The 13,609-nt window shown below is 35.9% G+C and overlaps 1 protein-coding gene across 1 annotated transcript in view; it reads left to right on the top strand.

Moving 5' to 3' along the window:
* OTOG (otogelin) overlaps positions 1–13,609 on the top strand; it is a gene marked incomplete at both ends in the record, with an annotated part of 105,645 nt that overhangs the window by 52,707 nt on the left and 39,329 nt on the right. Inside the window, 9 exons of the mRNA XM_080345280.1 lie at positions 1,509–1,647; positions 1,887–2,021; positions 3,081–3,227; positions 3,883–4,002; positions 4,875–4,991; positions 6,446–6,602; positions 7,641–7,667; positions 10,392–10,559; positions 12,692–12,970. Coding sequence (XP_080201406.1) covers positions 1,509–1,647; positions 1,887–2,021; positions 3,081–3,227; positions 3,883–4,002; positions 4,875–4,991; positions 6,446–6,602; positions 7,641–7,667; positions 10,392–10,559; positions 12,692–12,970 — 1,289 coding nt within the window. The remainder of the gene's footprint in view (positions 1–1,508; positions 1,648–1,886; positions 2,022–3,080; positions 3,228–3,882; positions 4,003–4,874; positions 4,992–6,445; positions 6,603–7,640; positions 7,668–10,391; positions 10,560–12,691; positions 12,971–13,609) is intronic.

Here is a 13,609-nt window from a genome sequence, read left to right as displayed (position 1 = left end):
GAGGTGACTGGAGTTAGCTGGGCAAGTCCTACTGCCATCTGCTTGTGCTTTGGTACAGCAAACACTTCTCACGTGTTGTACTTTGAACTTATTTTAGCCATATGCTTAGTGTATTTATATATGTAGTTATACAAAACACAAACTGTTGGCTAAGTCAGTGATGGGATAAGGGGAGTCTTGGAAAATATGGAAAATGACTGCAGGTTCCTGCAAGTTACACAATAAGGCAACGGAAGGAAACATTGGAGCTGCCTAGATTTTCTAGATAATTGCCGCTTTTTTTCGAAAACTGTGGTGTTCTGACTCTGTCATATATGATAGAAATGTGAACAGAAAAGGAAAAGTTATACTGACAAAAAACTTCATATTGCTTGGTGCTTTAGTATATGAGATGCCTAACGTCAGTGATTTATAAGATATTCCTGTAAGCTAGATTAATACTTCACTTATAAAATATGAAGCATTCATTTAATCAGGAAATTCAGAATTCAATATTTTTGAAAATAAACTTAGATATGTGCCAAAATTACATCACATACTGTATTTAGTTTAACCTGTATTTATAAAATATACCTGCAGTGAAGCTATACCAGCACACCAGCTCTGCTGTTTTTGAGGGAAGTTTAAGTGTACAGGTGATTTAGAAACAAAAATAACATTTTAAAAATGACTTGTGGATACAGGAAATGAAATTCTAGAAATTATTTATAAATCTTATGTCATTTCCAAAGATGTGTTTTAGATTGTAAGAGGGTAATGCAGAAAGAGACATAGTATCTAGTGCTTCAAAGCTTTGCTGTTAGGCAGTTACAAAGCAAAGGTAATTTAGGAAGGTCTGGACAGTCGCTTAGTGTGTGTGACAAAAACATGTTGATGCTTAAGGTGGCCATAGACAGAAATTGAACTACTATAAAAGCGTCAAAACTATTAGACTAGGATTTGGGGATTATAATACCTAGGCATCTGAAAAAAAGCCCAACAATCCAAACTGCGGTACTTTTAAGGTACCAAAACAGCGCTACTGAAATTTTTCCTTTGTAGTTCAGTGAAATTCTCATTCAAGCAGAAAGTGAATCAAGACTGTAGTAATAGGACACATTGCTTGTTGATTCTAAGATTCAGCTTATATAGAAACAAATTTTTTGTGAGAAGCTGAAAAAGCAAACTTTAGCCTTGTGGCACATTATTGTTGTGAGTTACTAGAGAATAAATTGTGGCATTTTATTTTGTTGTTTCAACAAAAGAAATGCCCTTTCGGTGTCTGAATATTTTAGAACCTATAAATTCTAACAGGAGGAAACACAGGCTGTATGAGTTCAATACGTTCAACATTTTTTCTTCCAGAGAATCAATTTATATACACTGCTTTTAGTTGACATTTGAAAATGCTTCTCTCCACAGGCATCATTCTTGCATGGCTTTTGGTTTTTTCTTTTCAGTGCAATAATTGTAAGCATTTGTCTGTGGTTACAGTTGATATTACCATTATTGGTCATACATTTTTTCAGTGTTTGCCAGCATGGATCATTTCAATGCACCTTCCATCCTTGCCCATCGATGTGTACTGCATATGGGGATCGGCATTACAGAACATTTGATGGACTAACGTTTGACTTCATTGGAACTTGCAAGGTTTACCTGGTTAAGGTGAGACTTTTTTGTAAAGCTTCTTCAAAACTGGATTTAAAAACTACCTGTTAAAACTACCCTTCTACTTATTTCCAATCTGTCATTTTATTGAGCCCTACATACTATTTTTTAAGCTTTGAATCATACATAACATAATAATTATATACTGAGTTTTCTGCTAATTGAACTGTGTAGCCATATACATATTTATATTAATATAATTAAACTGTTCCATCTTTTTTTTTTTTTTTCTTTAGGGTACTTCTTCAACCACTTTTTCTGTTATTATAGAGAATATTAACTGCTTTAATACTGGAGTCATTTGCAGAAAAAACATTTTCATTAATGTCGGAAAATCTTTTTTAATATTTGATGATGAAACTGGAAATCCAGTAAGTTTCAGTCTCTAATGCTGATCAAAAGGTAGCATATATTCTTTTCTGAGTGTTTTTCCTCTTGTTAGCAAAAACTTACTGTGCCACTTAAGTTGCAGAGGTATAAATATCTTTACAATGAATGCTGCTCGCAGCTGGATTGGTCAGTGGAAACCTTAAACAAAATCTTGCCTATATTTCACAAAAATATTAGATGTAGATTTAGACTTATTAGATATAAGTTTAGACTTAGTTCCTATTTATGTTTTTAGGATAAGAGTTTAGTCTGGTCTGGAATGTATAGGAGGAATATTCCTATGCAGTTGTAAAAAATAAACTGCAGTCCCTGTTATATACTCCACAACCTGAATTTCATTTTTGTCTTGGCCAAACAGCAAACTCTATTGCTGTAAGTATTTAGTATTTTTAGTAATTCTAGAGTAAATAGTACTATTTATGGTTTATAGACTATTGTAGGAGGGAAGTCACGACACTCTGTGTGAGGTATTGTATAATTAAACCAGACATCTTAGTCCATGGTACAAATAATTTGGAATCTGATTGCTATTGTATGGAGAGAATAATGCTTTATGTAAATAAGACGTCAATCTCTGGACATATTTAGATAATTCCTTATTCCAAGAAGATGCTCCATGCATCTTTATACCTATCCACATTCAAAAAAAACACGTGGCTAAGACCTTTTGAATGCAATGATGTATAACTAAGTGAAAATCATAACCAGGAACCTTAAGACTTTTTTTTTTTTTTTTTTTTTACCTCCCAGATGAACCATTAACATTTTAATCTTCACTCCAGTTGCTGTTACCCATCCTGTAAATTTGATATAAAATCAACTTTTATAATAGGAAAATCGTAGAAATACAACACAGTTCACAATCAAAATCCAGACCACTTTTGTTTAAGTGTTTATCCCTGTATGGCATTCTGTCAGTTTTTGGACATCTGTTTGAGAACTGTGTCATTCATTTTATTTGGGTGTTTCATTTCCTGTCAGGTGAACATTTTGTGAAGACATCACTTACATTATAAACTGCTTTGTTTTATTTTGAACAGAGCTTATCTAGTCACATAGATGATCTGAAAAAAATACAGTTGTGGAAAGCTGGATTTTTCACTGTTGTTCATTTTCCTGATGAGCACGTTACCATTCTTTGGGATCAGAGAACAACAGTTCATGTACAGATGGGTCATCAGTGGCAGGTAAGTGGAAGTCAACGCTCATATTGCCATTTATTTGAGGTACTTATGTAAGTCTTACTAAAAAAAGACACGTTATCATAATTCAGAGAATAGATGGTGTTTCAGAAATCATGCAAGAACTCCATGGCAGAGTCAAGGAAAGAATCATTTAACTACCTTGTAAATTAAAATATCCATTCTCGTTTCCTTTTTTTTCTTTTTCCCCCCTGTCACTATTTGCTGTCTAACTTCTGTAACGACAGAAACAACTGTCTTTGAGGCAATATTCTCCCCAGTACTCACTCCTTATATGACTGAAGCAGGTGTTATTTTTCTAATGCGTAAAAATGCACATAACAAGCAAACAAGTGACTCCTCTGAACAACAGACCAGCTTCCTTCTCAAAGGCTTGGAGATACTTCATTTGAAAGGAAACAGTATTGATGTTGGCAAAATAAAATATTTCCCATAGCTTGATTTTCACAAAGAGCTGAACTGTTTTGGCTTAAATTTAGCTGGAAAGGATAAAATCCTGACAAATTTATTATTAAGCAACTAAAGACAGTAACTTAAGAAGCGAGTTTTGGAAACGGTCCTGGCTGGTAGTGTTTTGTGTCATTTGAAAGTATGTTTATATTTAGATAGATATATATAAAATATATGTCTTTTTTCACAGGGTAAATTGACTGGATTATGTGGAAATTTTGATTTGAAGACAGTAAATGAATTGAGGACTCCAGATAATTTTGAATTAACAAACTCACAAGAGTTTGGAAACAGCTGGACAGCTGTAGAGGTACATAGTAAAAAGAATGTGTTTGCTGGTAGATTTTTGGCTGCTACTTCTTGTAGTTATCTAGAATGAAATAAGAATTTAATTCCTGGAAGTATCAATCAGGTGGGAATGCAAATGGAAATATCAGTGGTTCTTGCAAATATGGTAATCCATTAAGGAAAAGAAAATAATCACCTTTTTTTCTACACAGAGCTATAGTGTGGAGAAAAATGCTGTAGAATATTATAAATCTACAAGTGTTATTAAAGATGCTTAAACAGTGAAGTAGTTTTTTTTTATCTATTGGAAGAGCTGTGAGTTCACTTTAGACTATGTTGTCAGTTTAGCTGATCTTTCATAACTGGGAAATATTTAACTGTGAAACCATAGCAATGGAAAGAAAAAATATTCTTTCCATATGCTGTAAAGTTAAAAATTGAACTTTTTATATGTCATATGTCTAGTGGGGTTCATAGAAATGTTCCTTCCTAGTAGCTAGAGCAAAAAAATCTGATTTCTGTCACTTTTAATGTATGTCTTCTGAGTGAACTTTGTTATTTATGTAAGCTACACTATTCAGGTACAAGGACTGCAGATTGGTACTGCATGGCGGCTCTTTCTGGAGCTATATGTTCTTATGTGGTTTTCTGCTGCTTTCAGACAAAGGAAACATTTCTTCAGATTGTGTAATTTTCCTTTTCTGCAGATTATAATCTCCTTTTAATTCTGTATCTTAGTCTGGCTTTAGTTTCATAAACAATGCATTTGTTTTGTGTTTTACATGTCCAAAAAAAATCAAATCACAAACAAAAATAAGCAAAAGTGTTTTGCAAGTTTAAACACAAAGTGGTTATGAAACAAGTTTCTCACCTTGATTTTGTGTTCTGATTAAGTGTGTTGACAGCTCTGACATTCGAAATCCATGCAGTTTGAATCCCCTCAGAGAGCCATTTGCCAAGAAGGAATGTGGAATACTGTTGAGTGAAGCATTTGAAGCTTGCCATCCAGTGGTAAGTTGTGGTCACGTATAGAAAGATAAGAAAGTGAACATATCACTAGAGAGAAACTTTACTGTTCAACTTGCATCACGTTAAATCTTCATCTTGTCCTCCATAATGTAACAATTTTGACTGCTATAGCAGAAGAGAACATGAAGCAAGTCTAACTCCTACCTATTCTGTTTTTAAAATGTGAATGTTTAACTGGACCTGTTATAAGGACTATCTACACTTAGCTGACCTAGACAGTAAGCTACTTTGGCACTAGTTTAACATTCTACAGTATGGCTACTCCTACAAGTCACCTTTGTAATTAATGCAGAAAAAATTAAACCAAATTTGTGTTATCTTTTTTTTTTTCATTGCAAGCAGTATTTGCATGAGCATAACCACTCACTTTATTTTGCTTGAACGTATTACATACCATGCACATTTTTCAGGCATATTTAAGTAAATTGTCAGTTTCTTCTAGGCAGTATCAGATGTGAAGAACTCATTCCTGGAAAAAATGCACACATCTCCTCACTTAGGCAGCCTCCTAAGGAAATGAGCCATACAATGTCTTCTGGTAGTCAGTAGGCTCAGGTTCAGTTGGAGAATGAGGGGAGACTGATTTCCAGTGCCAGGTCTCATATGGAAAATTACATATGCCAAGATGTTTAGGTTTTGAGACTGTGTGCATAGCTTCAAGAGTGTGGGTGTCAGAATGGTTCTTAGGGAGAAAGTACGGAAGTCAACCAGGAACCTTGCAGGGCCGGTTTGTATGTTATTTTTGGAAGAAAGGGGAAGCTAATGTTAAAGTTGTATTAATGTAATGTCGGTTTATTCCACTGTATAACATAGGTAGCAACTAAGTTCCTCGTAAGTGTGTAAGTATTACTCAAGTGTAAATCCCTTTAAAATGTAATCCATGTAAATCCACGCAAATTTGCATTGACAGTTTTCCTTGACATTTTGTCACTTAAGACTTCAAAATAATTTAAGGGAAACATGACAAATTTGTCTTTGAAATTGTTTAATAATATGAAGAGAATGAACCACTCTCACATGAAGAGCTTTGCTTCTACTTTATTATTTCTTACATTTTCTGTATATCTAACTTTCTTAACACTTCTTAGAATTATAGATGTGTGATCAATTTAGAGAGAATTTTTCATATTCCGTAGGATTTTTTGTAGATTATTGTGATTTAAATATTAGAAAACCATACAAAACACAAGCTCACATCAACATGTTAGCATGCCTATTTTTAATGGGTCATTGATTTAATTATGTTACTAAGTACTGTACAAGATTTTATGATGTATTCTAATAAACTTGTTTTCTTGTGTTTCAGGAAACATTGAAATTATTTAATACTTTGAAGCCTTATATATTAATTTTTGAAATATTCATGGCTTTTTATTGAGTTGATTGTTGGCAGTGTCTATATGAACATTTTTGATAAGTGATACTTACATTTCCAGATTGACGTCACCTGGTTTTACTCAAACTGCTTGACAGATACGTGTGGTTGTAACCAAGGAGGTGACTGTGAGTGTTTCTGTACAAGTGTATCTGCATATGCACATCAGTGCTGCCAGCATGGAGTTGCTGTAGACTGGAGGTCCCCTAGAGTGTGTCGTAAGTTTACTTCACTGGCGTTGCCAGTGGCTGCTGCTGTCCGCATTCATGAGACCCAGACCTGAAAAATCAAAATTAAGTTGCCTGGGGCCATGAATTGAATCACTAAGCCACAGGGATAGGAGGATGAGTGGCTGCCTCTCATTGCCCTCCATGTTAATTTTGGTCTAGGTAGAAGTATGTGATTCTTTCCATATTTGTGGGCCTTGCTCTTCTATTTTTAATTCCTTGTCCTATGATGTGAAAGGAAAAGTCGTAGAAGTCTGTATTAGGATATGGCATGCATCCCTCAAACCAAAGTGGCAAAGTTAACAGCTCTAGTAATTCCATCTTCAGGAGGACTTCAGTTTTTACCAGGGTTTAGAAAACATTAATAGCTGCTTTACTGCTGCCCCCAGAGCAGGTGTGAAATATAAAGTTCTCCTGAAGAAAACCAAGTATGCTTTTAAGCAGAACTTTGTCGTTACCTTAATATCCCTATTCAACATTGCTTAGATGCCGTGAAGAAATCCGAGGCCTTTTTCCGTGGCACTTAGTGCAAGTACCTAACAAGAGACAGTCATTTCCCCAAGATGTGATTAAAAAGCGTGAGCTAGAAAGAATGGAAGGAAGCAAGCATTTTTCTAGCTTTGCAGTTGCACAGAGAGTATGCAGCTTGCTCGAAGTCACACAGAAAATGGCCATAGAGTGAGTGAGAGGGTTACTCCTCATTTTTGATGGAAATGGTACATGCACTTTAATGTGAGCATGGAAAGACAGCAAAGCTTAGTCTTAACCACTAGAGGTCAGAAAAAGACAGCTGTAGATATGTAAGCTTGATATTTCCTGCTAGAAAACACTATTTTATTTGAATCAGTGGATTAGTATTTTATTCAAAACAGTGAAGTAAATATTTGGTAATGATTTTTTAATAAATGTTTGTGTATGATGTTAGTTGGCCAAGCATTTGACGTACCCTTCAATCGTAAAGAGTAATAGAAAACCTGTTCATGTGCAGAATACTTGCAAATGCATTTCTTTTCTTTTTATTTTTTTTAGCTTATGATTGTGAATATTTCAACAAAGGTAAGTCCTAAAGGAGCTGATAAAATGACAATAGAATCTTTGGTTTCTTTATGTAAGTCTTAGTACTTTGTGTAAAAATAATTGTGTCAATGAAAACAGTTATGAATGATAAATTATTTAAATAGCCAAGATTCAGTTTGACTGGTTTATTTTGCTTTTTGAAAGGCTTTTAATTTTGTAATATTTTTTATTCCTGGTCTTTTGCCAATAATATGTATTTAATTCATTTCCTATGCATTTATGGATCACGATTAAACAATAGTACTAGTGGCACTACTTGCTTAAGGCATCCTGCCATTCAAAACTGATACCCAGTGGCTCTGTTAAACTGATCATGATCTCTTGTGCAGCCTCCAGAGGGAGTTAGCTATTAAGTTATTTTGCCATTTTGTGCCCAAATGGGGAGTAACTCTCCATTTAGGTATGTCTGACATAGCTTTAAGTGCCTGAGCGACAAGCATTGCTGTTGCATTAGAATTGCTCTGAGAGAGAGGTGCAGAACTTGTACAAGGTGTGAGAGTAAACCGTGAATCTGCACTGGTTGCTGTACTGCTGTATTAGCAGTGGAATCCGCATTCAAACTATTTTATAGCTATATTGTGAGTGTCTGCATAGTTAACTGTGGCATACATAAAAGCACCGCAAGCCAGCCTGATGTGAGGAGCAGTAGGACTTCTGCTATTTATTCTGTAACTCTTTTTATCAAGCTCGTATGGAAGCCTGTCTATCCAGATGGCTTGTGATATTTTGGTCGTCTGTTAGACTCCATATACCAGCCTCTCACCCCCAGAAAGATCTTGAAGAGGGACTGAGTTTAAATTAGAAGAGACTTGTGCAATGTGCCAGCCCCAAATGATATGGCAAGAAATTTTCCAATATGATTGCTGAGTGGGGTCAAATTGCTAACGCAGTGGATTTTTATTTAAATCACTATTTAAGACTTTAAATTCATTTAAATAAAGGCAAGCTGAATATAAGAGGTGATTGCAGTTTTACTTGTCCTTTTTGGTTTGCTTTGGCATGTAAGTGAAATACAGATTGAAAGTGCAATGCCTCTAACATCTGTGGTAGTAGTGAAGTTAGATGATAACATACACTTCTGGAGTGTATTTTTGGTTTTACTTGTTACTGGATTCTCACTGAGAGAAATTAGTTGAAGTAGTGGGGAGCTGTGCATGTCACCAAATTGCAATAAACATGGTTATCGTGTACTTCTCACTTAATATCTTCCGACTGCTAATCCAGCTCATTCAACATAGGATGTTTCAGAGCTGCCAATGGGGAAAAAAATCATCTCGAAGTTGATGATTTTCTTCTCTACCTCAAATATAGTAGCATTCCCCAGAATCCTTAAAAAAAAAATAATAAAATAGAAAAAATTATTTCACTATGGAGACAAGGTTAAGAAACTCTTAGACAAGAGAGTTTTTCTCTGTTTAACTTTGTAATGAATCCAGAGTGAAATCATTCCAGTCCCACTAGAAGCAGGAGCTGAAACTTTGGTCTTTGGTCAGGGGAAATTCTCAGCTGGTAGCTGTATTTTCTCAAGTGTTAGATGGGCCTGATATATGAGACTTAAACATATAATAACATTTCCAGAACAGCAGATGTTTTAAGTATTTTTTAAAATGTTTTTCAACTCCCTGCACTGAAGGTAACGAGGTATCACTGTAAATGTTTAGCGAGACATGGCCTTGTGTCCTAACTGGCCATTAGAAGCTAAAACTTTGGTTGCAGTGCAGCCTCCTTAGAATTTTAAAACTTTTAATAAATTTTAAGATTAGGGAGAATCAGAATATGAGGGCAGGCTGAAAACTGCAGTCCGAACTATTAACCTGTTGGAACAGATTTTAAGGATCAATGGTATTAGCTGCAACTATCAGCTTAGAAGTTCTGTGGTGCTTCTACCTTAGATGTGTGCTTGCTGTGTCCTGGCTTGTGGGTAGAAGGGTAGCGAGGTGAAATGCTCACAAGAGGTCTCAAATGCCTTGTTCTAACAGAGAAGTTCACGAAAGTTGTTTGAAATAGCATTTAAAAATAAGCTTTGCGATAGTTTTCTTCAGTGAAACTGGAACTAAGTAAGGAGGTATGATGCTGTAAGATTTGTGAAATGATAATTTCATAAGCTTTTCACTTACTTATAGGAAAAACATGAGCATCGTTTGCTTATGATGCTGATTCTTCCTGTCTCATTTCCCAGTGGTTACATGTGTATCTACACTGTTCAGGGGATTTTTCAGTATTTGATAACTACAAACAAAATACCTCACACTTTGGACACTAATGAAACAGATTTTAAATTATAGTAAAAAGTATATAATCAGTTCAACTATACAAATAAACAATTTAGAGGGATCCCAGGGTGGTCTGTATAACATTTTTTTTCTAAATCAAATAATGGAGGAGTCAGCTAACTGTAATAAAGTGACTATGAAACTGAAGTGAATGAGAGGGAGGAAAAGGAGAAGCGAATCTTGAAAATTGAAACTAGATATTTTGGCCTGTTTGCAGCACAGGTGTTTTCTAAGAGTTTGGGTTTGTTTTGTTTGTCATTAAAGTTTAGTGCATGGCACCTAGAGCTGTTTGAGAGTGGAGAGATGTGGCTTCCTTTATGTAATGTTTCATAATATTTAAATCTCAAGCATTTGTGGCACGTGGCATGAAAGGTAATTCTGAATTTATTTAATTTTATTTTTTTATTGTATTTTTTTTTTCCCTCAACAGCTCTGGGAAAGGGCCCATATAAACTGGTCAGCTATTTGGATGAAGAATTTGTAATGGCAGTGAGACTGGTGGATGGTGTTGTTTTCCCAGTGAGAGAAGAAGATATTGTTCCTGGACACACAGCAAGCTTTATGCTGACTTCAGGACTTTATAAACCCAAAGCACATGGTAAAGTCATTGTAACCTAGAGGCTTAAATAAGGCAGAGTAAATTCTGCCCTTGTGAACAGGAGCTGAGGTTTAAGGGTAGACCTGGGTCAAAAATCTTTTCTTCATCTGTCAGCTGATTGTGCACTGTGATGTTGTCTGCCTAAGTTTTAATTTGGTTGGTTTTAATTAGATGATTGAAGCTTTATAAACAGATACTTTTAGTAGAAAAACAACTGCCCCCCTCTACCCCCTGCCAGCCTTCAGAAGCACCAAACCAGTGCTGTAGCCCAGTGCTCCAGATATGTGTTGTGCTGTCCACCTTTCCTCTGGCAGAACTGGGACATGGGAAGGAATGGGAGGGGAATGACAGAAGGAAAGTGCTCCCTGATTCACTTGCTTTGCCACCATCCTTCATTGTCTGCCTACTTGTACAGAGATGCCAGTTAGCACTAACCTGAGCTGCCTAAGGGTGTATACCGCAAATTTACCTCCTGCAGTTCCCAACTTAGGTTTCCACTGATGGAAATGTGTTGCTTATTCAGCAGACAAAAAGAGTCTTGCATACCTTCAGACAGGTGGAGAAAGCTTACAGGAGCATATTCAGCAGCACTTTGTGACATTGCTTAAATGCTAGAGTTGTCTGCGTACACAGTTTTAATGCCCACTTGAGTTTCAATAAAGTTTTACTACCCAGAGTCCTACGTTTAGCTTTTTGGACAGCCTGAAGGTGGCTGTCTTTGTGTAATCAGAAAAGAGAGGTGAGTCAGTTGAAAAAATGACAAGTGTCTGATTAGTAATACTGTTGTCTGTAGAACTGACACGAGAAATCATGTAACACAATATCCAGGACCAGATTTCTTTTATTAGTCATAGTTGTGAGACACTTGTACATTGTGTTCAATTTACCTTTAAAAAGGGAAGGTCAGTCTTACTGTTCTATTCTCATATACAAATCTCTTGCTCAGAATTTAACCTAGCAAATGGAATTTGTACCTTATAGTACAATTTGAGCAAAGGACATTTCATAATTTGGCCATGGAGGAGTTTATACAGTCAATGCGGTATTTTTCGTATCCATGTCTGCATCTATATGTCTGTGTTCTTGGTTCATTGTTGCCTCAGAAAATGAATGTGTTTCATCAGTTTCAGACAAATAATAGACAATGGAGAGTTTGGGGCATTGATTTGGGCATTGGCTATATGGCAGGTGTTATAAATCACACTGACCAAATAGCCACTTGCTACAGACATTTAATAAAAAGATAGTCAAGAGTGCAAATATGTTTTTCAATTGAATTTTTTATGCTTATAAAACAAGTTGATCTTCCAGTGATGTTATACTGGAATGTGATGGTATATCTGTTTAATAGAGATAATTTGTTTTCTATGCATTATTTTTTTCAAGAAGTGCTACCCAACCTGGAGTTTTGGTTAATTTTACAGTAGTTTAATGCCTGTTTTCAAGAGAATAGCAGAGTTTACAGCAAAACAAAATGAAGTAATTCTTTGAGCAACAGATGACTGTAACAAGCTCAAGATCTACCACTCTGCCACTGGTTGTACAGAGACTTGCTTGAAGTCAGCACTGCTGTATTTGGGGTGAAGTATCCTGTGTGTACGTTTGCCAGAAAACAGACTTTACTATTAACATTCTTAGGGGAAGGGCTAGGGAGCTGACCGCTTAGAAATTAAGACATAAAGCTGTAGGCTGAATGCAAAATACATTTTCATAATTTATTTTTAATGAAAGGCTGAGCTCTTAAGCTGTAAACTCCTGATGGCAAACGTTACTTGTAAAACCAATTAGATTAAGTTTAAATTTGTATTAAATAAATGGCTTAGGGACGGCTGCGAACTGAAATTCTGCTTGACTGCGGGGCTATATTCCTTTATCCTGATGTAGGCAAATGGCTTAATCTGCTTGTATTCCTGTCAAAAACTGTAGGGTATTTAGAAAACTAAATATCCATCAGAATCCAGCACTCTGAAATCCGTATATGGTATATTACCTTACCAGATTCAGACTATTTTCACTGATGGATACAAAGTTTTCATTGCTCATGCTGCTAATATCAGTAATGGTATATCAGAATGAGTTTAGTTTATTATGTGTATATCAGTAAGTAAATGAGTTCTATGTGCTTTTTTCAGATTCCAACTTGATTTCATTTGAAGCAGCTGACAGACCAAACTATTTTCTTCGGCTGGCCTCCAATAATACTCTTGTTCTTTCTAAATGGGAAAAAAGAGAAGTGTTTCACAACAGATCCACGTTTATCATTCACAAGAATACATGGCTTTCAGGATACAGTTCTTTTGAGTCATTTGCAAAACCAGGATACTTCATCCACATTTCATCCTCTTCAGTTGACCTTTTGAAGTATCATCATTCGGAGGACTACAGACTGTCGATACTTTTTAAACTTGTAGGTAGGTAATTAAAGTTGTATTTGATGAAGAGCAGTTTGCTGCCTGTGAAAATACAGTTTAAATGGTATTGATATTTTCAGAAGTGATGAGATTGCTTACTTCTCCCTTGTATCACTGGGAGCCGTGGGTAATCTATGGCACCCAGGCTCAAAACTTTTTCTGAGCTCTGTAGTGAGGATGAGATTCTATTTTCTTGCTAAAAGCCATTAAATAGCCCAAAATACAACTTTGTTGTATTTGCCAACTGGTTTTGGAAATATATAGCCTTGTGTATAGTTTCTGGGCAATACTTGCTTTGTAGGTCAGGAAATTCTTAAGGAGTAGAAGATTCATGCTGATAAATAATGGGTTCATGAGGGGAATAGAAAAGAACTGAGTGCACCTCTAGAAGCTAAGGCCTGTGGATGACATTTTCTCCTCTTTTCCCTCTAACTGCCACCAAGAGAGAGTTTTCTGTACAGTGCATTCTCATTGCAAGCTTTGTGGCCTCCTCAGAGGTCATGGCATCCAGAGCTAAAGACATTGCCTGTAGATTACACCTCTCAAAACTCATGTTCCCCCTGAAAAACGCCTTGACCCTTACCCATGTACCCACTCACAGAGGCTCTCCCTTGTGGGATGTTATCCCCTGGTGTTTCA

The sequence above is a fragment of the Nesoenas mayeri genome, assembly GCF_963082525.1.
Source record: "Nesoenas mayeri genome assembly, chromosome: 5".
Classification (NCBI taxonomy): Eukaryota; Metazoa; Chordata; class Aves; order Columbiformes; family Columbidae; genus Nesoenas; species Nesoenas mayeri.
The sequence above is the reverse complement of the archived record's forward strand: the minus strand, read 5'-3'. Positions and strand labels throughout refer to the sequence as shown.